The following is a 27616-nucleotide window of genomic DNA, read 5'->3' on the forward strand; positions in this document are numbered from 1 at the left end:
AAATACACACACACATACACATACACGTATACACAGAGCCACCTCTCTCTCTCTCTCTCTCTCTCTACATACACACACATTTCCATGGCTGAATTCGAACCTCCGTCGTTCTCTCTAGGGCTCGATTTCGACCTAGATTCCGAGCCCCAAACCACCCTACCAAAAGACCCTCCCTTTCCCAGACAACCTTCGAGCAATCCGAGCTTTCGCCTGATTGAAGACGACGATGATTTCGAGATTCCGGACCCACCTCGGACCCTCAAGCGCCTCCGGCGTGGCCCCCCATCCGAGTCATCATCTGCGGCGGCGGCGGTGGCGCAGAAGTGGGAGTCGGTGGAGATGGGTTGTGGCAATGTTGACGATGAAATTGAAGAGTTCTCTTCTCAGGAGGATCGGCATCGAGGTAAAAATTTGGGGTCTTTTGGGGGAAAAAATTGAATCTTGCTTTTGTTTAGGGTAAATTTTGTTCTGATAACTTGTTTGGTTAGGGTAAATTTTGCGTTTGTTTAGGGTAGATTTTGTTTAGTGTAAATTAGGGATAGAAACTATAATATATTTGAGTTAAGGTTTTCGACTTTTCGTTGTTTAATGCACTTGCAGGTTATGGTTAAGTATTCAGGTAGTTTGAGGATGAGGAATCTGGATTTTGGCAGAATTCGCATGCTTACAGAGCTGATTGAGGAAAAGCATGTCGAAAGGCATCAAAATGGAACTTCTTAAGATTTTTTTGGGGGAAAATTGAATTTTTCTTTTGTTTACGGCTTACATTTTGTTCTAATAACTTGTTTGGTTAGGGTAAATTTTGCTTTTTGTTTAGGGGAGATTTTGTTTAGTGTGATTTAGGGATAGAAAGTTTAGCAATATATTGGAGTCAGGGTTTTCGTGGTTTTAATGCGCTTGTAGGTTATGTTTATTTAAGTATTCCGGTAGTTTGAGAATCTTGTCAAAAAAAAGGAGGTAGTTTGGGAACGAAGAATCTGGATTTTGGCAGAAGTCACATGCTTATAGAGCTGATTGAGGAAAATAATATCAAAAGGCATAAAAATGGAGCTTCTTAAGGGTTATTTGGGGATATTTTGGATTTTGATTTTGTTTAGGGCTTAAATTTTGTTCTAATAACATATTTGGTTCCCCAGGAAAATCAGGGTGAAGAAACAAGTGAATTGGAGTTAGGGTTTCCGTTGTTTTAATGCACTTGTAAGTACGGTTATTTGAGTAGTCAGGTAAATGGAGAATGACGAATCTGGATTTTGGCAATGGATCACTTGATTATAAAGCTGATTATGGACATGCATCAAGTCAAAACTCTTAAAATGGCGATTCTTAAAAATCAGTTTTTTTTTTTAAATGGAAGTTGGTTTTGCCGATAAGCCGGATTCTCAATCTGGAGATGGGTTCTAATGTTGATGATGAGATTGAAGAGTTCTCAACTCAGGAGGATCAGCATTGCTGTAACAAAATTAGGGTATTTTGGGAAAATATTTAAATTTTGCTTTTGTTTATCGGTTAAGGTTTGTTCTAATAATTTGTTTGTCAAAGGGAAATTAGGGTAAAGAAAACAAGTGATATATTGGAGTAAGGTTTTCGTTGTCTCAAGGCATTTGTAAGTATGGTTGTTGAAGCATTCACGTAGTTTGGGAATGAAAGAATCTGGATTTTGGGAAGATTATACATACTTATAAAGCTGACTGTTCAAAAGCATGTCAAAAGGCATCAAAATGGAATGTCTTAAAATTACTTTTCTATGACTTGTAAAATTGTTTTTGTCCCTAAGCCAGATTGGCACAACTTCTGAGACAAAAAGAGTCACAAGTTTGCCACACTTCAGCTTTTACTAAAGCTACTAGAAAAGGTGAACATGCACTACACAGGAATTTGAAACCGGAGACTTGGAAATTGTGCACCGGACATAGACTTGATAATCGTGATTTCACTAGTGGGTGTGAGGCTGGAGAATGGAGTTCAACTTGGCTAGGGCCTTTACGTCTATGGTTAATGTTTATCTTAATCTCTTGGATTGGAGAGTAATTAATGAGCGTTGGGGTTGTAAAATACCAAGCTGGCCTTACATTCACCAGCTTAGCTTGGACTCATATTTTGGATCTTATAGTGTTGCAATTTTGTGCTGAGATCCAATGAAACCCTTGCTCAGCTCGATGTATTCTCTCTTTTAAGTTCAAGTCGGAGGCTTTTCTCGTCCTACTCACCGTTAGGTACTCATTTTTATCTACGATTTTGGGAGATATAGATGAAAAAGCTGCTGTGCGTGTAAGGTTGTAAGCGCTGTTATTTGCTAGAGTTGCGTGTTTTGTTGTATTAGAAGTTAAAATTCAACTAGTTGTCTTTGGAGATTGGGTCTCTGTTATCATTAGGGTGGGGGAAGATGTCATAGCTTTGACACGGTTTGCATGAAAGAGGAATAAGAAAACGGTGCTGGCTGCAGTTTTTTAAGCGAGGTTCATGTTTTTACCGGCAGTAATTTCGTTATCATGTGGCTCTAAATATAAACCATTACGTGTTAGATATTCCATAGAACTTATGGTGTAGCATTTGAACACTTTGCATGGCAGGGTGCCTGGATCATTAATTCTGTACAAGCATCATCCACTTGACTCGTTGGGTGCTGATCACTTGGGATTGCACCCTAATGATTGGTTCCCTAGCTTGGTAAAGTGTCTGTTCTTGGGGTGGGGTCTAGACTGAGCCACATTATCATGTTTCTTATGAGGGGATTTAGGTGTCAAGTTTGGATATTGGAAAAAATAAAGTTACTGAAAGACGTCCAATTAGGTAGTGTGCTACGTGTTCGTCATGTTTCATTCGGTGCTCCTTGGCAACTGTTTCTTTGATTAGTACCGGATGTTGCATCTTCACTAGATGGTTGATATTTTATAAGATCTTGTAACTTGAAGTCTTCGAACTACATGTTTTCAAAGTTCTTAATATCTATTTTAGTTTTTTTGTTGCTCAACTATTCCTGGTACCCTATTTGGTTCAAAAATTTTAGAACTTGTTGATTCAAAAGTTCCAATTTCAGAACATTGTGCCACCTATTTCTACCTTTTGCTCAGTTATTCACGTTTTTGTTTTTTCCCTTCAATTCATCACAGAAAGGGAGCATTCGTCGATGCCTTACCATTCTGGATGTAGCAGTTCAAAGTTCCCATTGCATGGACATGGGGCTTTGACCAAGCAATCAGCAAGCCAGCGGCAGGTGACTAAAAGGAAAGAGGCTTCAAGTACCTCAGCCTCTGCAAGCTTGGAGACGAGTAGTAATAAACTGTTGTTGCCAAAGTTAACTGTCAGTCCCCTTAGAAGGTTCCAGTTGATTGATTCTGATTCTGATGATCCTTCTGTTAGTGAAGATGCAAACAAAGAGACCAATAAAGTAGATTCATCTATGAAGGAGAAACAATGCAATGATAGTAATCCAACTACGAGTCAACCGAAGAGAACGAAAGCATCAGTGAGTGTCTCTCAAACAGAGGATTTATGGAAAGATTTCTATACAGAGAAGAGTGTCCACATCCCCACTCCTGCTCTGGATGAGTTCTGTGAAGAATATTTCAGATCTGGGAAGGAGAAGAATGGAGATTTTGTTCCGAGGCATGATAAATCTAAAAGTGACAATGAATGCAGTAATCAAACCTTTATTATCAATAATGATGAGCACCATTTGGGGGACCCTATTCCCCCTGCTCATCGATATTTTTTCCACAATGACCCTAGGATCCAGAAATTAGTCAGCAGTCGCTTATCCTACTTTTTCCCTCTGGGTGCTATACATAACAGTGCGAACAAGCATTTCTTCTCATCTGTTATTGATTACAGGTACTGTGCTTTACGGTCACTTCAGTTTATCTGTACTATTTTGGTAAGAAGTTTTTAACTGTGTTTCTAAGGGGATGTACCTTTTCTGTGTGGTTTCAGGAGTCAATTTAGCCAGGGTGAAGGTTCTAAACACCAAGCAGCTGGGACAAGTAATGTTGAGACAAGCTCAAGAAGGGGCAGAAAGAACTCAAAAAAATCAGCTGCTGAAGTGGAGGGCTCTGAAAGTTGGGTAAATTCCAAAAGTAGCAGAGGCATTCCGAAAGATGCTGGGAAAAGACGGGTTCATGCAGATGGTCAATCTGGCGGTCATTGGTACACAGGTCCTGATGGAAAAAAAGTAAGTTCCTTGTCTTTTTACCTGTTAACAATGTGGCTAGTGATGCTCGTTATAAGACATTGAGGGTGATCTGCAGTTCCCAGAAAACAATTCTTTTATAGGAGCTTCAAAATTCAAACATGTCATGTACTATGTCAATTATGATGTTGCACACTGGTAGTTGCCTACAAAAAAGCTTTTCGCACTGTACTATAGACTATAGAGCAACAAGCCTCACAAATGCGGCACATTGCTTAACTTAATTGAGAATAATTGTGTTGGTCTGAATGTCTAATTTATATTTGGCATGGTGTAAGAGTTACTGCATGTCCTTCCAGCATTGCTATTCATATATAGATATTTTTCCTTGGTGCTTGGTTTTAAGTTTCATGGCTCTCCATCACAATGGTAATAACACTATCCCCATTTGGTACTTTTTTTTTCAGGTTTACATCTCTAACAATGGACAGGAGTTGACTGGTCGAATTGCTTACATGCATTACAGGAAGGTACTCGTGTTTTTTCTGATAACTGAGTAATTGTGCATCCTTGCACACATTCACTTCCTTTATTACTTTTTAGCTGAACGGTGCTCTGGCTTAGTGTAGTCTGTAGATTACCTATCAATTGGTTCATCTTTACCCATTTTTATTATCTGTTATTCTATCACAATATATAGTGCCAAATACTAGCTTTTCCGGACTTGTTAATACTGTGATTCAAACTTCAAAGGACAACATGCAAACAATAGACAACAAGTTCGCACAAACTATTTGATTGCTAATCGATAAGACGATTGCTAATCGATAAGACGAACAAGAAGCATGGTTTGAGGTCAAGTAGCTTATATAACAAGCTTTTTTGTTTTATTGCATGATGTCAAGTTTTTTTTGCTTTTCTAATTGTTAATGTTGAGTTGTGTCGTCATAATTAGCATACGAATTATGATTCCATTCAGCATACACAACATCTGTAATATGTCAAGTCTGCACAAAAGACAATTTCATTGGTTAATGGACAGCATTACTAACAAAATTGATATTGTAAGTCAAGAAGCTTAAGTAAATTCTATCCATGGACCTGCTGCATCAGGATTAGGTTCATTTTCCTTTCTTTTTTCTGTTCCAATAGAACCTAATTCCCAAGAATATCACCCTTTCTTTTCTTGAGTTGCACATTTCTTGAGATCACCTAAATTTGCGGGTGTATTTCTAATGTTTATTTTTTGCTGCGGCAGGAGAGTGGAGCTGGCTTTAAAAGGTCAAAAAAGAAACCTGCTGCAAAGAATACTTCTCAGAAAAAGAAACCTGCTGCAAAGAATACTTCTCAGAAAAAGAAACCTGCTGCCAGGAGGAAACCTGCTGCTAAGAGGAAATAACAGCCGAAGCTCCAGCCCCCATTATGTGTTGAATAGTTTCTGGCATCGGCATGGGAATGTTGTATTCGTATTCTGATTTTGTGATTCTATAGTTTTCTTAATGAAAAGATTTGAACATAGGGAATTTCGAGGCAGAATGTGAATGTGTTTCCGGGTCCTTATTCCCATGTTTGAAAATTTAGGATTTGCGTTAGGATATGGTTCCAAAAGGTCAAGTTTATTTTTAGTTATACTGTCGAATTTCGAAAATGTAATTAGAATTTGGGTTGTTAAACTTTTTAACATCTCGGAGTTAGAGCTATTTTTCCGCAGGATCTTCCCCCAGTATCCTCACCGCAGTAGGGCATCAGAATATCGAATTAAGGCATAATGCATATTTTAAAAACGGCAACTATAAAAATGACCAATTGGGGGATGGTGTTGTCAGTGGTGTGTACAGTATCGTGTTGCGCACTTCCGAACTGATGGATTGTGCATTCGACGGCTTGGATCTTATCTCGACAATGAACGGCTTTTGATCGTTGGTTGTTGAGATAAGATATGAGCTGTCGAATGCACGATCCGACCGCTCAGAAGTGTGCAGCACTGTGCTCGCTGCACTGCACCAATCTGAAGTCCAAAATTGCACACCTTGTTTCCCAGGAGAGAGAGAGGTATGGTAGGAATTCTAAGCAAGGGAGACAAAAAGTGGAGTTTGTCAACGATGGTCAATCAAGAAAAGTTGGTTGTATTTGATTACATACATTTTAGGTGCAAGATGGTATTATAATGAGTAATCGAAAATGTGGTTTGATTTTGATATCATGGTAACTCGATTTTAAAATATTGATCAAGTTCAAACGTGTTATTGTTTAAGTTAAACAGGTCAATTAATGAATATACTTAGGTTATTATTTTTTGTATAGTTGAATTCATTAGGGAGGAGTTGATTTATTGCACGGAGTCCAGAATTTATTCGCGTGTGCTCGTCGTTCGAGCTGCAGGCGATGCACTAGTTTAGGTACGTCACGTAAGTAGGTTTTCGCTTCCGTTAGAGAAGCTGACGGGGATATACGGAGGTCGACATCGCCATTATATTAGAAGTCATAAACCTGAACCGAGAAAATAACAAGTACATGTAGTAGCTTGTAACACTGATAAAGTTATGGGGTATTTTCTGTAATTGTTGCAACATGTACTAATAGTAGTATTTGTTTCTGTTTGTACCCCTAATTTCTGTTCGATCAGAATTAGAACAACCAGAGCCCAAAATCTTTAATTGGACAGGTTCTCTCGCTCTCTCTCTCTCTCTCTCTCTCTCTCTGGTCATCTATCTCTCTCTCTTTGTATGTATTTTTAGGGTTAACTTAGATGCTTAAACCTAATATGGTTTGGGTTCAGTAAAAAGAACAGGTCTTTTTGTAGTAATGGGGATGTTCGATCCACACACCAGGAGTGGATGAATCCACTCACCTCAGATGTATGAGTTTTATACATGCATGGCCCCCTTCTTTTTAGCATTTTATTTTTGGGCGCTTTCTAGGGTTCTGCCCAGGGCAAGGTCCTGCCTTTGTCAGAGCTAGGGTTAGGAAAAATTTCGGACTTTTTGTTATCAGTTGGGTATTTTTTTTCTTTAACAGTTATGCCTTGATTTTGTTGTTAATGTAGAAGTTCTAGTGACAGCTGAAAGATGGCATTAGAATGATACAATAACACTTTGATGCGAAAATGATTTTTTATTCTGTGAATATTTTTGCTGCATTAATGTCATTTCCTTCCCTGAGCTGAGCTCAGTCTTTTACTTAGACTAGGCTTTGCCTGTGCCTACGACACTACCCACGTTGACATGGTTGATTACGTGGAAAAAAATTGATGGCACTTTTGTAATAAACTCGAAAGAGTGTGGGTACATTCTTAAGAGTAGAAGAACATACATCAGCCATTGGATCAATTCAATCCTACCCATTGCAACAACTTATCTTTTGGGGGCCCTACTCGATTCTGTTTTGTATTATAGATTGGGTTGAAAATGGTTTCTTATTCTGTGAATATTTTTTTTCTTTAACAGTTATGCCTTGATATGAAGCATTCCTAGGGATTAACTCAGATGTAAGTAGGAATTTAAGTGAAAGCTTCATTAGTGGCTGAATGGTAAATTTGAAAGGAACAATTAGTCTTGAGTATTAGACTGCTATGGTAAACCCTGATGACTGATGTGTAAATGGTTTCTTATTCTGTGAGTAATTTAGGGTCAAAAAATTTGATTCCGAGGGATTAACTCAGATTCAAGCAAGTATAAATGTGAGTAAAAGCTTCATTAGTGGCAGAATGGTGAATTCGAAAGGAACAAATTAGCCCTTGATAATTGCAGGTAAAGATGAGGACAACTCGTTAATGAGGTTTGAATAAAGGAGGGGAGTGAGATTTCTGGGATTTGGCATGCTCTAATTTAAGGTCAATTGAGATTTGGTTAAGGGCTGGAAATGCCCTAATAGGGTTCTTTTTCCTATAACTGGGCATGTACATTTGTTTGCTTTTGACTATTATGTGAATGTGGCGATACGTAATCTGACAAATTGGGTTTTGTGATTATGTTTATTTGGAGCAAGTGGTGTCCCTATTCTTATTAGATGCATTTTAAATTCCTGGGTAGTCTATCTAGAGTACATGAAAGAATCTTCTCTCTTTAGTGGCAGGATCCTTCTAAAATGGGTACCCTCCCAAGAGGGTAGCTCGAATCGGCGCTCCCAAGATGGGAGCTTGACGGGAGCTTATTGGGTGGTTTAGGGCAACTGTTCTCTTACTCTTAAGGGAGTTATGCCATTGTGGAAATAAAAATATGAAAATCTTATCGCTCAAGAAGTTTTGCAAATTGAAAATATCTAACTTCCTATAAGTACCCTTTAAGATCGTGAAAATTCTCATAAGTAATATTTTTCCTTCAATGGTTAAGTATTTATAGATACTTTATATACGTATTTATATGAAATCTATATATGCTCCTTAGGAGCTTCTAGGTGTCTCCGCTCCCCCGCACCCACTTCGTGCTACTAAGCTTCTCTCTCTCTCAGCTTCTGTTGGAAGTCTTAAGTTTTACATATGGATTTGTATAGTTAGGACCTAGGAGGTCGTGGATGCCTTTCTGTGTAAATTAATGAATCAGAGTTATGAAACATGTGTAGTGTTGTCTGTGTAAAATAGAACGGAGATCTTCGGTGTATACATTGCATTTGTCTAGTATATTTTGGTATGTTCTCTGATCTTCAGTGTGGATGGTAAAGTTCTATCCTTATAAAGAGGGGTCATTTTGTAGAAGTTTAAAGTCATACCTGTGGGGATCCTAATTATGGTTTAGATAAGCGATTAGTATAACGTAGTCATTTTTGATATTAGCTTGCTTCTATTTACTCAAAAATATTTGGTCCTTTTTCTGTCCACAGGCAATACAAGTATACAAAAAAGACTTGCTTTCTCAAAGTTTCTCAAAGATGGACGAAATCAAACAAGGGAACAACAACGATGCTCCGCCAACCATGCCTGTAAAAAGAAAACGTGGTCGCCCACGTAAGGATCCGAGCCTTATTCGCAGGACAAATGCTCCTGCGCCTCCTCCTGGATTTCGTATTGTTAATGGAAACCAACCCCGCCAATTGCTTGCCATTGAAAATGCACATCCCAATGCAAATGCAAATCCAGTCGACAATATTGTGGGCCAGGCAGTAACAGGTGTAGTCGAGGGAACATTCGACGCGGGTTATTTGCTAGCTGTCAAGATTGGAAACTCCACAACCAGTCTCAGGGGTGTTGTTTTCAAACCAGGACATTTTGTTCCCATTTCATCGCAAAATGATGTGGCCCCACATGTTCAAACGATTAGACGAAATGAGATTCCCCTCCCAATGGCAAACCAAAATCGTGTTCGTGGGCGTCGCCCTAAATCCAGAGAGAGGAATAAGCAGCAAGGCAATATTCAGAGAATGGAAACTAGTCATTTCTTGAATGGATACCCCACTGCAAATCAAGTTCAAATATTTGCTCCTCAAACTACTGACCTGGCATCTTCTAAAGGCAAACAAGTGGTGCCAGTTTCGGCCTATTCCGTCCCTTCTGTGGGCTCAAGAGGCCTTGTGGTGCCAGTTGTACTCCAGCCAGTCAGTTTATCGAATGGATTTCCACCTTCCTACCAAATGCCTCCATTTCCATCCCAAACCAGTCATGCGGTTGTCTTAAACCATAAACCACTTCAAACAGTTGCAACCCAAGTGGAATCATCGCAATCCCAAAGCAGCCATCAGGTAGCACCGGAAGGGGGCCAAAATGGTGCATTGCGAGATTTACAATCCTCTGGAACACACAATGACAATGGTATGGGAGCTGGAAAATCATCAGCTGAGGATTCTGGCCTTTCTGGGGAAGGAGACAGTGATACGAGTGAGCCTCTCTCGGTGGAGCCCCTCCAAACAATACATTCTCACATTCGTTATCAATCGGGACCTGTTCACAATCCTGCTGAGCTTAACAAAATTGGCAGAATGTCTGAGCTGTTGCAGGTAAAATGAATGCTTGATCTTGAAAAATAAGTTACTTGTTTGTTATGGACTTGGAAATCTATTGATGTTAAGTCCTGAAACTGGACATTTTGTGAAGGCTTTGCAGGAACAGATGCCTCCAGTTGAAAACAAGGCCACTGGAAATGATATCGCGGATGAGGGAACTGGTATTCAGTTGAATACACCAAAGGAGTCCTTGCCTTGAACATTTGTATACTCACTGTTGTATCTTTTCCAGCACCAGAGCTGTGCCAGAGCAATGCTGTGAAGGTTGGGACTGAGAATTTTGTTCGGTTGAAGCTTATAAAGCGAAATGAAGATCCTTTGTTATTTAGAAACCTCAGGTGGAAGAAAAACTAGTGTTAGTTTAAACTGTTCGACTGTTTAACAAAGGTTTTCGTTATTTGGTAGTTTAATCTAGCCCTCATAAAAGCCTAGCATGTTATTTGTTCTTTTTTATTTAGGATGTTGCTAAATATGTGCATTGTCAGCGTTTACAGTTAATGTCTTTCCCAGTGGTCAGAGGGTTTTCTGTTTGTATTTGGATCAAGGATTTGAGGAGGGTTTTTCAAGAAAGAAGAAATTGGTGGGGAAAACTTTTGGTTTTTTTATTTTTAAAACCCATTGTCTTCTTATCTTTCCTTAATCTTTTCATTTCCGCCATGAACTCTTTCACATTCATGATCCGAGTACAACCAAAAAACTCCCGATGTTCTTTGATCAATTAGTTATGGATTTTATTCGGTCAATATATTCTCTCAGATTCTGCTTCTGGTGAGCACCTCTTGGAGATATATGAGTGGGGGTATAGATGGGTTACCATCAGTACTGGAAAACAGTAAATGGGGGTTGTTGAAGCCTTTGCAGCCAGAGAGAGTGCGTGAACACATACAGAGAGAGAGAGAGAGAGAGAGAGAGAGAGAGAGAGAGTGTCCCTTCAGAGATAACTCAAAACATCAACAACAATTTCACATCACTTGGCCATTCGACATGGCTTGTTTCACCATTTGCTGATCTCTGGTATAAGCCAAAATAGTTTATGGTTTTCATTTTCATTTTCATTGACAAAACCAAAATTCAACCATAGCATATTAGGGTGGTTCTTCATTTGAATTGCACGAACATTCAAAATTCAGAAAAATTTGCAGTCCCAGAAACTCATCTTGGAGAAATGACAGAACATATGGATAAGCAATAGGAGAACTCTTTTAACATTCTCAACTAATCTCCAGTTTGTACGTTAAAAAATAATCAGTCATTCTTTCCACAAATGGTGGGCAAAAAATAAGGCATACCATGGCCAAAACATTACCATCTCTCACCGTATCCATGAGGCCAACAGTGTCACTGTAATGCCAAGTGTTTTGTCATTACGCTTGCCATTGAAACCCGAGCTCTTCGACCCAGAAAACCTTAAGCTCTGAAACTTGATAAAATTGGAATAGGTCCACAATTCAATTTTACATAAAGAATAACCCCACAACTTTTGAAGACTAACCCATCTCATCGATGTTTTCAATTGAGCTAACTATAGTCAAAATTTTTGGAGAACTGAAAAAATTTCCAGCTGAGGCGACCATAAAAGAGAACATATTTACTGAAACTTGGCACTGAAGAAACCAGTAGATCCGGGGACTGGAATGGGCCGAATAACAGGGAAGGGAGGCTGCGGAACGGGAATGTGGCTTTGCACTGCATATTGTTGCTGCACGCCTGTAATATAAGGAGGGGTGACAGACAACTGCAATGTTTGAGCGGCTGCACTTCCTGCAATACATGCTCAATTTCTACAGTAAGGCACGGTAACCAACTAAAAAACTGAAAAACAAGTTCCTCACTAAACAAAATTACAATCAATAACCATCACATCTATTGTGAATGCACTGGTATCCACAAAATAGAGGGGGAAATCAACCATTGTAAAGAAACAACATTCTTTTATTGGTCAATTAATGACGACGCTTCAACAAGCAATCATAATGCTTATACTAGATTTGCATTTTCCCTTTTCCTAATGGTTTTCTTTCTTTATTGATTCCGCGATAGATAAATACTTCTTCCGTCTGCATTGTTTGTTCTTTTTTTGACGGCTATTCCCTTTAACTAGTAAACAACAGACGTATATTCACAAAGAGATTCAAAACTTCTCCACCAATCAAAAGATTGGGTCCAAAAAATAATAATAATAAATCAAAAGACGTCAATTAGCTTTTGTAGACAATGTTCAATATCATCTAAAACAAACTAAATTAAAATACATAGTAGATGATTGTACATGATATCCAAATTAGTAACATGTACAAACAAATGGAATGGATGGCGTATTTATGAATTTTGGTTAAGAAACAGTTATTTCAAATAACTCGAGGGCGTCTGACTCACAGTATAGTCTCATTCCAAGTACAATGCTATTAAATGGGCAAACCTAAACTCGATCATAACCATAAGAGCAGTTGACAATTGTTTTTGAAGATATACTCCTCAACTTCATCTTGATAACCAGGCAGGCCGTTTCAAACGGGAATGAGTATGCCCAGGCAAACTAGATTTGGAGTAGCACATCAGCCATGTCCCTTTAAGATACTCCTTCAAGGACTGGCAAACTCAGGAGGGGGCATCTTTCATACTCCAATCCGGAGTATGACGTCCCAATTGTTAGATTGTCACATTAATCCCCTCTCTCTCCTCAACCAAAATTTACACGGTTAAAACAATCCTACCCAATCCCTACCTCCAACCAAACTACCAATTTCACTGCTACCTCACTACCGATCCCCTTCAATCTATAACACGTATCAAGCGAGGCAAGTGCTTATGATTATGTTAGCCCATTTGGCAGGCTAAATACTAACACTAGAATTCTGCGACCTATGAATCATAAAAGAAGAAATAAACCAGAACTTTATGCTTTCAACATGTTGCTGGTGTTCATACCTTGGTGCTTCAGAAGATGTCCTTGATGTTGAGTCAGCAAAGGACGGGTAGCTACTTGAGAGAAAACCGCCATTCCCTGATTCACATCCTTCAAGTTGACAGAAGACAATTAAGCAACTAGGACATTTCAAGATGACAGGGCTAAGGCACTAAAGGAGAAAATTTGAAGAAGAGGGAAAATAGAGGTACAAAAAGAAGGGTTGGCAGTAAAAAATAAAATTTAATCAAACACTCAAGCAAGATTGCATTTGGATAAGCATTTTAGCAAAAAATTATGTTGATCTCATCAATAATGATCTAATGGCAAAGTAATGAATAGGCCCCGAAAAAAAATCTTTTAGCTCAATGAAACTACAACTGACAACTAAAAATTTCATTTACAAGAAGAATAGTACTTAATTAATCACTCAGTTCAACATGGTTAAGGTCCAGCTCAAGAAAAACAAGGTGTATAGTATTTGTCGTGACCTACATTTCCCCCAAGTATGATTCAATCACTTCGGCCTAAGTTGATCTCTCAGAACAAGGCTTATTTCTTTTATGCCCTTAGACTATAGATCCCGCTACATTTATTTTGTCCTAATCCCATAGATTAACAATTCCGAAGTGAATCCAAAACAATATATAGTCTGTCATCTTTTCAACTTGACACAATGACCGTATCTTACATGAGTAACTGGATGCATGTAAACAAGCTGCCCTCCCAATCTTCCAACCATAACCTGAGAATAACAATGAGCCGTCAATAAGGAAAAGTCAAGAATTCTCTTGATCCTGTTGCAAAACACCAAAATTACTAGGAATAAAACCACATGACAGCAGAGTAAAAATCCCTCCACTGCTTACATTTTGGGAGTTCGGCTGCATATAGGCAGGCCCTGCTTGGATAGAGTGATGCTGAGTAACATATCGGGCTGGCTGTGTCCTGCTCCCCACATGCCCAATTATCTGTAGAAGGAAAAGAAAATCCACAAAGAAAGTTCCCTATCACATACCATTATTCTTGAAAGCGCCAATACTATGGCATTTAGCAAACATTTTCATCTTTCTACATTTCTTTATAATATGTTCATAAAAGCTACTCATAACTGGCCAATTAGTAATGCCAAAAAGGTTTAGATACATTTTGGCGTCCTTTCCAATGTCATATTAGAGACTGAATACGCACATTTCACATGAATAAAGTGGAACTTTAATTTGTTAACTTCATCTAAAGCCAGTTCACTCTCTGGAGTGTTATCTTTCCCAAACAAAGCTCAATAGCTTAGCCCCACATCAAATGCAAAAGCTTCTACGTTATGTGTGGAGAAGAAGATGAAATTTTAGCACTTTGACGAGAAGTGTGACTAAAATTTCAAAAATAACTGCACCTCTAGAATATTGGAAAAGCACCCTTAGGGCACAATATTGTAGACCGTTTAGGCCATGACAACTTATTCCCAAATCAAATAGTTGCCTTCGGATGGAGGCTAAGGTGGACAGTTCCCATGGTTTATCAGGTTAAATCTATGGAAGCATTTCCTCTTCCATGATGTATCCAATAGTGTACATAAAATTAAGTAGTAATACATATCCTCTGAATGAATGAACAAAAGAATGTTATAGCATGCAGATATTGACTACTTAATTGAACTTCTAAAATAACATAACTTGACAAGGCATACCGATTGAGAATATTGAGAATCACTGAAGCCATTTCCAGCCATCAAGTTACCATACGGTGCAAGCTTGGCAGGCAGAGATGATCGAGGCACATAAGGGCTGATTTCAATTTCAGGCTGGGCACTAGCAATGGGTACCACAGGGAAGTTGTCTGGAATGTAAGCCACACTTGCGGCTGCTGGCGCTGCTGGAGGAGTCACTGATCTATGATTCACAGACGATGGGCAAAACACCTCTGCCCCAGGGTTGAGCTTAGATGCCTGCAGCCAAAAGAGTTCAAAAGAATCCTCAACTTAGTCTAACGCTCAGGTGACTTTCCAAGTGGCATTATCAATTGGTTACAGTCTGTTTTCAAATTGATAACCCTCACAGAACTGAGAACCAAGCAATGGTTTGCCTCAAAGAAACAAGAAACACTAAGCAATGATTTGAATTCCTACCATTTGCCTAATCACCAGATCAGAAATACACAACACAAGCATTGGGGCAGTAAGCCCTTATGCAATGATTTGAATTGAGAAACAAGCAATGGTTTGCCTCAAAGAAACAAGAAACACTAAGCAATGATTTGAATTCCTACCATTTGCTTAACCACCAGATTAGAAAAACACAACACAAGCATTGGGGCAGTAAGCCCTTAAGTGCTTCATACCTCTATGGTCACAATAAATTTAATTAGGACTAACATCTAAGAGGGCCAAAAAGATGAATGGGGCGGAGCCATTAAAATGAACCGAGTTACGTACGTGAAATACTATTCCAAGCATCCACTTACCTTAGCAGTTGAGATTGAACTTTTCGGATGGACCATTTCAGTTGGAGTTGATGATGAACTGACAAAGGATTCCGTGGTACCCTCCACAAATGAAGTGCCAGATGTCGAAACACCTAAAGAATTTGCATTTGAACGTAAACTGTCTTCCGAAGCATGCCTTTCTTTACCTTGATCACTCATTTTGATCACAGGAGGAGCAGGGCGATCAGAAAGTGCACCATTTGGTAGAAGCTTGGATGCCATATCTTGATGCATTTGATCAACCTTTGACTGTGTGGAGCAAGCATCCACTGCACGTGCAGTAGATGGAGTTAAAATTCGGTACAAACATTTAGTAGATGAAGTTATTTAAGCTGATAACATTACAGAATCAGATGATGGAAAACCATCCGAGTGCTTTTTCTATTTTTTGAGAAGTTTGGAAAAGCATCCGAGTTTTGTAACCCTAACTTGTTCTTAGTGTTAAGGGGTTTTATTCAGCATTGAATCAAATAACTATTTACCATTATCTGGAGGACCATTCAACTCGCAGCTTAAACCTGAGTCCAGAACTTCATTTGTCTGCAGAAACAGCAACAGACATGATGTTAAAACCAATGAAGAACTACTGTTCTAAATGTATAACTCTTATTATTTTACACAAATTGAAGTATGCTGGTTGTTCTCCATACGTGCAGTTTCTACCTTCTCAAGGTCGGGCTTCCCTTTGTAATAAAACCGTTTTCCTTGTGCTCTGCCATCTCCAACCTGTCTGTCAAAAACAATTGAAGGAAAACGAGTATGACACAATAACTTCTAAACAAACAAATTTTATATAGAGAAAAAAAAGAAAAGGGAATCCATGTAGTGTCTTGAGCGAAATAGAAATAGATAAGAATATTTATTTCCAACAGAGTCATAATTAAACAGGAAAGGTGCCAGTAAAATACTAATGCGTCTGAATAGATGGCTGCTGGCAATCACACATGCAACATATACTTATAAGTTATAAATGCTGATGTCTAATACAAATTTGGGATCTCATGGGAAACAAAGTGAGTGAAAACAGCAGTTTCGCAATAGCAAACATATTATCCACCAACATAATGCCAGGCATGGAACTAGAAGCATTATTTCTTCCTTGCCCTGACAGAAAAATTGCAGCAAAAATGACAAAGTTCAATCATATATATATGGTATACCAAACATTGACAAAGTTCACCAGACATAAAAAAGAAAATGACCAATTCTCAGATCCCTGAATGCCAAAATGCACAATAAAGTAACTTTGCCTTCTCCCTGTATCAGTGCATAGGCTGATAACCAAGAATAGCATGTTATCTCTAAATGTAAAACTTGTAAAAGTTCTTGCAAATCTAATCAGATATGCTAAGTTCATTACAGAGCATGTGGCATCTATACCAACTCCCACTGCCATTGTAGTGTGCCTCTATTTGACCAAATACTTTAATTTTTCTTGGAAGGAGGAATTAGGACATAAGGGTTTTAACTTGCATTTTAAGAATTTCTTACAATGTCACCCGGAAGAAATCTTACAGACCTATGTAGGAAGGTTCCAATCAAGTTTGCTCTTGCATAAGAAAGGTGAAGAAAAATGAAATACCCCTACTACGATAGGCAACAACGATAGCCTGGATCTTCTTCATGTTATATTATCACTAATACTATTTTTTACATAATCAGTATCCTTCGAATATGTGCAACCGACTGTACTGGTTAACAATGACTTCTTTTAAGTTACCTCGTTCATCCACATCTATTCCTCTGTTTTTTTCTTTTTCCTTCCAATGACCATTGACGCGATTCTAAACACATATCTGACTTTAATATAGACTGATTGACTTCTTTAAATTACCTCGTTCATCCACATCTTTTCCACCGTGTCTTTCTTTTTCCTCCGAATGACCATTTATGACATTCAAAACCACATATCTGACTTTAACATTGACTGATTGAATACAATGTGTCTTAGTTCTCTGTCCAAGCTTTGAACCGCCATATTTTTGGACTGAAAAAAGTGACCTTTTGAACACCAATCATAAATATCGTTAAATATCGAATGAGGTATCTAACCTTGTATTTTCAACCATACATGCACCTACCATCTGCTCAGACTAATGCTTTACGCTTGAACCTGCCATCACCAACCGAATGAGGTATCTTAATATCAAATTTCAACCCTACCTAATCATATCCTCTGCTCAGCCTAATGATTTATGCTGGAATCTCCCATTACGAGGCTTTGGCACATTATAATGCCATGAGCCTTGAATGATTTGTCAGTACGGTCAATTTCTAATATCACGTCAATCACTTCTTGACTCAAAATTACTCTTCCACAACTCTTCTTCCTAATCTACCCTTTTTCTTTTAAATAATTACATCCAATGAGGCATCAAGGGAATGCCGGTCAAGTACAAAAGAAAAGCAAATACAAAGATCCCTATACAACTCTTCTTCATAATCTACTAGGCATTGATATTCTGGAAAAAGTTTTCCACGGGCATTTTTCTTATTTGGAATTGACCAATAATTTTCTCACAGAGTTCGGAAAATGTTGGTCATGTGACTAATAAGTGTTATAGTATCTGATTTTCACACCTATAAAGGATTGGCAACAGCAGTCAAAGGGAAAAGATGTAAGTCACTAAGCATGACAAATAGAAAGGTTGATATCTACCCATTGGGCAAGCAAAACTTGCATATGGGAAAAGGGGGAATATTAGGTTTTTATTTTGATCATGGACATCATACATTCTTACTCTAAATCACCAGCTTAAGGCAAAAAGCACGATGTTCAAATGTTTCTATAGTAAGGGCTGGTTGTAGTGTAACCATCATAATTCGACTTTCATTGCGTAAAGCAAAGATGATCCTATCTTAGCCAGGTATTGGATTGGTGCATGAAGTATATAAGTGCTTCTTGAACACCAATAGGAGAGTCTTAAGATTTTGTAATTTATTTTTTATCCGACCAATTAAAATCAGCTAAAACAAATACACACGCAATCTCGGATTCATTAGCCCATTCATTATCGCATTATTCAAAGGTTCCTAAGATTAGGAGCAACAATTTTTAACTTTTCAGGTTAAGTCATCCATAATCAATGTTTCCAACTTTGGACAGTTCCCAACAATCTCTTTGATGAAGTCGGCACTACCATCCGAAAAATAACTGAGATGCAAAGTCTCTAACGCCAGTAATCGTAGCGGTTTGTCTAGAGGTATACTATATGTATCATAGAACAATTTAAGGCTTTTAAGTAATTCACAGGAAAGTGTTCAGGATGCTCGACAACGGGCATGGGGAAGCAATCGTTCAACATTATGGCTAATTACATAACATATCATGTTATCAACCATCGAAGGATCCAAACGATCAGAAGACCAGGAGTTATGCAATTAGTCATAATGTTTACACTCCTGGTCTTATGATCGTTTGGATCCTTCGGTGGTTGATAACATGACATGTTATGCAATTAGTCGTAATGTTGAACAATTGCTTCTCCGTGCCCGTTGTTGGGCACCTTGACACTTGCTTTTAGTTCTTGTGAATCACTTAAAAGCCTTAAATTGTTCTATGATACATACAATATACCTCTAGACAAAACGCCCGCTGCGATTATCGACATTAGAGACTTTGCATCTCAGTTATTTTTCGGATAGAAGTGCCGACTTCATCACAGAAACTGTTGGGAACTGTCCAACGTTGGAAACATTTATTATGGATGATTTAACCATGAAAAGTTTAAAAATTGTTGCTACTAATCCTAGGAACCTTAACCTACAAAGAATGCGATAATGAATACAACAACAACAGAACCCATGTAGTCCCCAATCATTGGGGGTATGGGTGGGGGAAGATTGGAGACAAACCTAACCATTGGCAATATGCACAAAGTGACTGCTCTCAGAATACCACTAAAACAGTGGTCCCCCATACCTGTTTTGCTGCGGAACCATGCCCCCAAATCAAAGCCAAATGACATCAGAGAAGGCATGCCTAGAAACCCAATTCAATTTCTGTGCACATTACCATGCTTCATTCATCGACAGTCTAGAGCATCGGTATGCACAATTAATGAATGGGCTTGATTAAATTGTAATACATATTACTATTACAATACCTTGTCCGACTAGTTTGCATTCTGTCTGTTCCGGTCTTCTTAGACTTTTTGACTTTCACCCCTCTATCTGCACATTCAGAGAAAGGAATAGAGTCCACAACATCCCCTACACGATTGCTGGGGACGTTGCAAGACACACCATTTGCTGGAAGAGAAATTCCCTATTTAAACACCAAAATGATTTCAGGTCATTCCTCATGTGAGATAGATCAATTAATCTGAGCAGGAATAGAATAATCACATACCTTGGCAACCACTTGGACTAGATCTTCTGATACAACAACGAGCGTTTCTATCAGATCGCCAATAGCTACATTAGCATCGCAATCCCCCTTCTTAGTCATCCTTGCTTTCTTCAAAACAATACCTAAACCATGCCAAAATCAATCTCACGAATCTCAACCAATGCAGTAAGAGCTAAAAACAGAAGAAATAGAATGGAGAGCCTAGAAAGACTATTGTTTGGATTGGTTTGGACCCCAAGGCTGTCTTCGGATCAAGGGATTGTGGAGGGTCTTGGTGAGGGAAAAGAAAAGGCGAGGGAAACATCCGTCCGATTTGCGATATAAAATCCCTTACATATTCTTTTCCACTCACAAATCGGCCTAAGAAGAGTAAAAAGTGGCCAATTTCGAATATATTAAACTCAGCTGAGTGTATAGGTTCATGCTCTCTCAAGTCCGTCAAGTGTGGGGAAAAGTAAGATCCAATCAGAAAGCAGACAGATCCAATCCAGTATCAAGAAACCCACCACAAATAAATCAAGATACTCAAAACCCATATACAACATCATAAAGTAAACAAAACCCAGATACAATTCCACCAACCAAACAAAACCCAGAAACTGATTCAGAAAAAGATTAACAGATTCACAAAAAGGAATGACATCCAATGGAAACACAGCAAGCGCACCGTAGTCATTCTCTACGCAGGCAGTGTGGAAGATTCCAGAATAAATCGAACCGTCTTTGACATGAACATCGACTGGGAGGCCAATGATGCACATGGTTGTAAACAGTAGGGAAGGGGCGGCGCTACTTTCTTGCCCAAGAAACTCTCTGTTTCTGCAACCCATCTCTTTTTCTTCTCTCTCTCTCTCTCTTGCAGTTTATTTACAATTGTTTATTTTCTCTCTATGCGGAGTTTAGGAGAGAGAAATCTTGGGTTACAAATGAGATCCGAGGTGGGTTTTTCGGATTGAAGGCGTTACGATTACGAGGGAATTCAAGAAGCAATAACAAGGGAAATAATACGGCGGTGCTGCTGCGTACCGTGTTTGCGGCTCTTTGAATTAGACCTTGTTTGCAGAATGTTGTTTTTTTGCTTAGGTACCCTTGCACTTTTGACTGTTTCCACAATTCACCCACTGGTTTTACTTTTCTTGAACCCTAACCGGGTAATCTAGAACATCATACGTCGAGGTCCGAGAGATGATATGGGAAATTATCACAAAGTCTTGCACACATATGCGATGCGTCCGAAACCATCCGATAAACGTGAAAATACCTTAGACTGAATATGTGCAAATAAATTGGTATCTTCGGTCCATGCACATAAATGTACGTATGTAACATTGGTCAAAGATCGTTACGTTAAAATTTGGACTCACCTGTCTATTCTTTCTTTCGAAGGAAAGTGCTAGAAACAGAACAATATCTAGTATACTGAAGATAATCTAAAAAGATCGAAGGCAAATGAACGTTTTTAAGAATTTCTTTTGTAAAAAAATTTGGAATCACACCCTGCAACTGGATTTTGACTTGTGTTTTCCCCTTTCATTGGAGACTTAGGCCTTCCTCCAGTTTCCCAAAAAGGAATTTTTAAAAAAGGAAGATAATTTTAAACTAAAAAATTATGTGCTTACACAAATAATTTTCTTACTAATATGAATCTTGTTTGATAAATCTCATTGAGATCTTTTAAATGGCGCAAAAAAAAATTGAAATATTATTTTTCATTTTCGTTATAATTAAGTTTGAAATTATTTTGAAAAACAAAGTTTGGAAAGAAAGCGGAACAGAGCCTTAAAACCCTGCATTTGTGTATTTGCTTTATCGACAGTGAAGCCAACTCGTGTTTCTAAACAAAAAATGAAAGCGGCACGAATGTAAAAATTATTATTTAATCATGCTTAAATAGTTAAGAAACATATTCCTAATCTGAAAGGAGTTTTGTTTTCACCAGTGTACTGTTGTCAACAGCATTTTCCAATCTGAAAGGGGTTTTGTTTAGTTGTTTTAGTTGTAGGTCTTTCTTTTCTCTATCAATATAACTGGCATGATTTTCTGCTCAGGGAAAAAAAAAAAAACCGAAATGTACACTTCTATTCATAAGATGCACACATAAGAGATGACCAGTGCATCGAGAACACTACTTGAAAATTAGTAGCCTTTCACGGAAGTATATGAGTAGAGAGAACACTTCTTGAAAATTAGTAGCCTTTCACGGAAGTATATGAGTAGAAAGAACGCAACTCCAACTCAAAATGAACTAGCCTTTTTAAAGGACGGCCGACAGAAAACAAAGTATCACAATGCAGTATTTTTTGCTAGAAACCAAGGTATGAAGGTCATGTTGCATTAATCTTTGAGGCAACCGATACTATCCTGCGAGCACAAACTAGGAGTGTTGTTTTTACATTTTGATCTGGATGCAAAAACCATTACCAGAGATCCAAGAAATTGAACAGAGCGAATCATGGATCAAATTCAGTAAACCCCCCACCAGGTTACACCAGCGTATTGAAAGACCTTCAATGCACATAACAATGCCAAATAAAACCCCATTGTATAACCGTAACAAGCCAAACCCACAATACACACATCTAGTTATCACAGGAGAAGTGCGTCAATGTTTTGTCAACATACTTCACAAGTTCAACACTCAGAAGAAGTTTGTCGCATTCAGGCTAAAAACAAAAAGAAACAGGGGGACTGAAAAAGAGAGATGACAAACAGAAAAAAAAAAAAAGGAAGATTCTTTGGATCACCTAGGTCCACTAACAACCGAGCATCATAATACAAGCAGTTCAAAAAACCAGCTTAAACTGGAACAGTGTGGCCCTCGTGATGTCCTCTGGATGGCAACAAATCACTGCAAGAAAACAAATGTAAAGAAATCCTTGACACCATTTCCAAGGAAAATTTGAGAGATAGAAAACATACTAAACACCACCTAAATTGGAAAAACAGGTGATGCGTCTGTCTGTCTAAACAGCATGATGCTAAATCACTACACACTTAACAGAAGCTAGAAAAAGGTGAAGTGCTGAACCAACTGATAAAGCAAGCATCATGGATCAAGACACGGACGTATAATCCAGCAGGGGCATAAAACAGTACTTTTGAAAAACTACAATTTGCCCTCTGTGAATTCAGATGATCTACTTGCAAGTAATGAGCAATAGCATATGGCATTCCCTTACCTGCTGTGGTTGTTGGTAACTCCCATACCCAGGATAGCCACCATAGTACGCATTAGGATCTTGAGCTGGTGGTGGTGCATATCCATATGCCTCGTATCCTTGAGCAGCATATCCATAATATCCACCGTTGTTCCATTGAGTCTGATCAGTCTGAGCCTGAGCCAATCCCAGTGTCAGACAAACAAAAACATGTACACCCAAGTTATTCAAAACATACTGAAAAATTCATGCACCTGTTTGTTTGGACTACGGCCCCATGAAAGTCGAACATTTGTTCCTCCTATCTGAGTACCATTCAAGACTGACAGAGCTTGCTCAGCGCAAGCTCTACAAACCATATCCAGGCAACAGAAATGACACAATAAATTAACTTTGGAGGAAAAAACAACCGTTTAGCATTAACATAATTAAATAAGGAAAATAACTGCCAGAACATATCTGGAAAATCATCTGCTTCCTTACCTATCAGCAAATTGAACAAATCCACAACGTTTGCCTGCCGGAATTTTCACATGAACCAATTCACCAAACTGGCCAAACACTTGTCTCAGAAGGTCATCAGAGACATTCTCCTCCAAACCACCAACAAATATCTGCCCCCACAATGTAAAGGTCAGTAACAAATATAATCAACAAGATTAATCCAACATCAAAACAAGCTACCCACTGTTGTATTAGTCGGATCATTCTCCCCGGGATTTGCCTGAGAATTCTGGTAGGTAGCTGCATACAACAAATTAATATGAATAACTTGCAACAAAACAAAAAGTGAGATTTAAATCAGAACGAAGTGCTGCTTAAGAAGGATCCCTGTCATCAGAATTTTATAAGCAAACAAAGAAGAGCAAGGGGAAATGACTGATCAAACCTACGAACCAAACTCCTTACATCGAAAACAATCTTAACAAGAAAATCTCAAAAGTAATGATGAATTATAAAACTTCAGTTTCTATTCCATAGGCAACAAACATCGAAATTGAATCTGTCTAACCCCACGGGAGATACTTTGCCCTTTCCTTCGGTAGCTCTTTTGGTTTCCCAATTAGCCGGGGAAAATCAATAAAGTTCTTTCCTTTTTCTGTGGAAGAGAACGTACACTTGGCGGCTTATTGCTTGGACAACAATCACAGCACAGCTAGGAGCATGTTAGTAAAACAAAAACCATAATGCCAGTGAACTCCACGAAATATCTAAGGAAAGAGAACAGTAACTTAGCCAAGAGGTACAATGCTCACTGCAAAGGTAATAACTAAATTTCTCAAACCATCCAGAGTTGTTATCGTGCTTGCTAGCTGACAAAGACATCCAGCCCATGGAGAAAAAATCACAAGACTGCTTCGAGCAGTAACATAGTTCTTCAGTGATGCCCAAATATATATCTACAGAGCTGCTGCCTTCCACAGAATTCAGTTCAATGAATGCATCAGCAAGAATATGCAAGTGACAAAGCAGCTTAAACTTGGTAAATTATTAGAGTTTGTCACCACTAATGGAATTGTGAGCACCTCTTCGCCCAATGTACTAGCAAAGTGGAGCTAAGAAGATCAATTGATGAATCTGTCTCTACATTCCTGACTGTAACCCACGAGACTTGGTTTCTTCGTAAAGTTCCTCCCCAACTAACAACCATATGAACCATCTATTGCGAGGGAATAAAAAACATACACGAAAGAGGATGCCAAGTTTGCACCACAACAAACTACCTCGCTGCAAATATACTACGTCATTTGACAACAGAGAAAAAACACATAGAAACCGAACAGTTCAAACCTGCATATAATGAGGCTACTACTGCTTTCATCCAACATTCGTGAAAAACTTGAAATACATATAAATCAACACAAGCAGTCACCAAGTTCAACAAAATATATGCTAAAGATGTCGGCAAGTACTATTCTGACTCCTACATTGGATGGCTTCCTTAAAATATCCAGTGCATACCTCAAAATTAATGACCCTTGGGAAACATGGGACGAAGTGTTAATTTTTACTTTTTTTTTTACACTAATTACTTTCTGCAAAGCCCTCCTTTGCTTCACGTCTTCTCTAGGTCACTGTTACTTACACTTAAGCTACAGGTACAAACCCACAAACAATGCAATAGAAAATTATAATATTCAAACCCTCCCCGGTAAAACATCCAGTTACGCAAGGAAACGACTAGGTAAATAATATGGATATAGTGAATCAGTGATAATTAGATATTTGAAGAGCAAAAGGAAAAGCAGTAACACCCACTAGCAAACTGAAGAGGACTCATCCAACAACCGAGACCATAGCAGCTACATGTATTGGTAAAGACTTAAAAGTTCTAAGTTCAGCCCAATAGGAACACATTCTCAAGGGAATAAAACTGGAAAACTGAAGCAAAGACCACACATGGGCCCGAAAAGGACCAACTTAATGACATCAATCTGAGTATAGTGCAAAGAAGCGAATCCACAAAGAATAAATGACAAGGAATTTGTGGATTTCCATAAAAGAGGAACAAAACAAAGGGAAAGGAAATTTAACCCCTGGAAATAAAGAAAGGAAAGTAACTTGACTGGTAACCAAAACGAACTGGAAAGTACGACTACGTAGCATGATAAATGCCACAAGAAAATTACGGGAAACGAAGCTTATGGCATAAACAAAATTAACTGACCTAAAATGAGGCCACGCACTAAAGTGGAATCATTTCAGCTGAAATCAGTTCCAGGCCCCCCAAAATGAAGAGCCTCTTGGTGTCCTGCTTTGAGACAACATGAGTTTTTATAAGTTTTTGCAAGTTTTAACATAATTAAATGTGCCCAAGTTTACAAAGGTAAATACTGGAAGGAAACGACTTGTGCAAATCCGCGTATCTTCAGCATCAAATTGAAACACCATCGAAAATAAGACATCAAAAACATCAACGGAGTCGAGTTACAACTTCGAAGTTCAAACAAAGCTAACTCCTAAAATAGCATAGAATAATAAACAACCATCATTAATCAGCACAATAGTATTAACATAACAAATGAATAACATATACCAGAAATGTGACAGCAACTATAAGCTTTAAAGAGATGACGAATCACAAAAGTCTATTGCAATGCATACCTTTCTGATATGGTTGAACGCTGGCAGGTTTCTTGGTAGCAGCAGGTCCAATACGCATCGGCCTACTAGAACAGTGGACTCCATTCATTTCAGACATAGCACGCAGTTGTTCACTTTCATCTCCAAACCTAACAAACCCATATCCCTTGGTGCGTCCAGTCATTCTGTCAGTGACAACCTTCGCACCTTTTATTGACGTATAGTGAGGTTTAAATGTTTCAAGCAACAAGTAATCAGTAACATCGGCAGCTAAATCTCCAACAAATATCGTATAGTCCGGACCATCGTCTGCACGCCTTTCCCCAGCACCAAGGGTGGCCCAGTTCAACCTGAAAGGCTGTTCTGAATTTGGCATCAAAGAGCCATTGTAGGTCTGTAATACTGTTTCTGCTGTTGCACGACTCTTGAACTCGAGGAAACCATAACCCTCGGGTTGACCACTTTGCTTGTTGCGAATAACCTTAACTGAAGTGAGCTGAAGCATCCAAAGACGCATGAACTATTTAGTATTAACTAAACAGAAAACAACAAATCCAAATCACAAGCCACTGTAAATAGAAAAACAACCACAACTACACAGGATGAGAAGAAGCAGAAAGCCAAGACAATTCCTCCCCCGGGTTAAGCACATATTCAACAAATATCAAAGAACTACAGAACTAAGGAAATCTCTTGTTTTCACCACGGGTTGGAACTTGACCAAACTAGTAATTATTTGAAAAGGTTATACAATGAATAAACTCGAAACAACCCCCCAATGGAAAGATGCAGCATTCAAATCTCATGCAGGCACATGCATACGGGATAGCGATTACGCTATTTTGAATAATACTGTGGTAGAGGATATTGCAATATGTGCAATTCACCACGGGCATAAAGTAAGTTTTATCTCTACATTTTAAATGCATATATATTCCTTCCCATCTCTAGCTTATTGACAACCAGACAGATAAACACTTGCTTCCTCAAAACAATATCTGTTTGAAACAAATAAATGGTCCTCGAACTAACTTATTGTCACTTTGGTCGCTAAATTGTTTTTACCAATTTCATCCCAAATATATTTAATAAACAAAGAAGGAAACTCAAAACCCGCTGGAACTAGAATTTCCTCCGGATTTTCATCCAGATTTTCTTCTGGATTATCATCTACATTTTTGTCGGACTTTGACAAATATTTAATTAATAAACAAAAAAGGAAACTCAATACCCACCAGTACTAGATTTTCTTCTAGTAGGAGAATATCATCCATCATCATTATACGATTAATAATTCCATAATGTCAAGGCTTCTTTTCCTGACATCAGCCTCGTTCTCTGTGTCCATGAGATTCCTTACAAATTGCAGAGTTACATTCTAGGTTTTCTTTATTATATAAGGTTCCTTGAGCCAACCTATCCTTAAGATCTCTATTTATTTTCAAGTTTCTTGATTTCAAGCTTCAAATTTACTCACCCTTAGTGAAATTGGCGCTATTATTTATAAAGAAGACAAATCTTTCTCAAAAAGAAAAACACAATATATGTACGGAACACAAGAACAAACACGGAATATT

The 27616-nt window shown here is 38.4% G+C and overlaps 4 protein-coding genes and 1 non-coding gene across 12 annotated transcripts in view; 2 read left to right on the forward strand and 3 right to left on the reverse strand.

Moving 5' to 3' along the window:
• On the forward strand, window positions 1-5841 carry LOC131322395 (uncharacterized). The gene is made up of 5 exons (XM_058353705.1): window positions 1-403; window positions 3111-3831; window positions 3931-4168; window positions 4594-4656; window positions 5385-5841. Exons 1-5 carry the CDS (start codon window positions 85-87, stop codon window positions 5523-5525), a joined length of 1482 nt encoding a protein of 493 aa, XP_058209688.1. The 5' UTR covers window positions 1-84; the 3' UTR covers window positions 5526-5841.
• LOC131322397 (polyadenylate-binding protein RBP45-like) overlaps window positions 1252-27616 on the reverse strand; it is a 26828-nt gene continuing 463 nt past the window's right edge. The window contains exons 2-7 of one of the 5 annotated variants that reach the window (XM_058353710.1): window positions 26061-26535; window positions 23644-23699; window positions 23439-23569; window positions 23210-23303; window positions 22977-23132; window positions 1252-1264 (exon numbers count right to left, since the gene is read on the reverse strand). In XM_058353710.1, coding sequence (XP_058209693.1) covers window positions 1262-1264; window positions 22977-23132; window positions 23210-23303; window positions 23439-23569; window positions 23644-23699; window positions 26061-26535 — 915 coding nt within the window. In that variant the 3' untranslated portion in view covers window positions 1252-1261. Of the gene's footprint in view, window positions 1265-22320; window positions 22646-22976; window positions 23133-23209; window positions 23304-23434; window positions 23570-23643; window positions 23700-24960; window positions 25708-26060; window positions 26536-27616 lie in introns of those variants that run through there. The other 4 variants (XM_058353709.1, XR_009198823.1, XM_058353711.1 and 1 more) reach the window with 4 other exon arrangements.
• LOC131322398 (protein METABOLIC NETWORK MODULATOR 1) lies at window positions 6713-10486 on the forward strand. Of its 3 annotated transcripts, XM_058353715.1 has the most exons (4): window positions 6726-6791; window positions 7573-7613; window positions 8945-10054; window positions 10152-10486. In XM_058353715.1, the coding sequence occupies exons 3-4, from the start codon at window positions 8993-8995 to the stop codon at window positions 10257-10259; spliced, it is 1170 nt and encodes a 389-aa protein (XP_058209698.1). In that variant the 5' UTR covers window positions 6726-6791; window positions 7573-7613; window positions 8945-8992; the 3' UTR covers window positions 10260-10486. The 3 variants fall into 3 exon arrangements, with proteins under 3 accessions (XP_058209697.1, XP_058209698.1, XP_058209696.1); XM_058353714.1 differs by lacking the exon at window positions 7573-7613 and having other exon boundaries at window positions 6713-6791; XM_058353713.1 differs by lacking the exon at window positions 7573-7613 and having other exon boundaries at window positions 6786-6984.
• Window positions 11250-20831, reverse strand: LOC131322394 (uncharacterized). Of its 2 annotated transcripts, none has more exons than XM_058353704.1 (11): window positions 20465-20831; window positions 19798-19919; window positions 19553-19713; window positions 16110-16176; window positions 15929-15986; window positions 15426-15715; window positions 14653-14910; window positions 13835-13936; window positions 13657-13710; window positions 12989-13064; window positions 11250-11821 (listed from the first exon to the last, which is right to left on the reverse strand). In XM_058353704.1, the coding sequence occupies exons 1-11, from the start codon at window positions 20625-20627 to the stop codon at window positions 11649-11651; spliced, it is 1524 nt and encodes a 507-aa protein (XP_058209687.1). In that variant the 5' UTR covers window positions 20628-20831; the 3' UTR covers window positions 11250-11648. The 2 variants fall into 2 exon arrangements, with proteins under 2 accessions (XP_058209687.1, XP_058209686.1); XM_058353703.1 differs by having other exon boundaries at window positions 12989-13076.
• LOC131324931 (small nucleolar RNA snoR100) lies at window positions 19370-19477 on the reverse strand. The gene has a single exon (XR_009199515.1). It is a non-coding gene; the product is annotated as a small nucleolar RNA snoR100 (small nucleolar RNA).

Source organism: Rhododendron vialii, chromosome 4a (assembly GCF_030253575.1).
Source record: "Rhododendron vialii isolate Sample 1 chromosome 4a, ASM3025357v1".
Taxonomy (NCBI): Eukaryota; Viridiplantae; Streptophyta; class Magnoliopsida; order Ericales; family Ericaceae; genus Rhododendron; species Rhododendron vialii.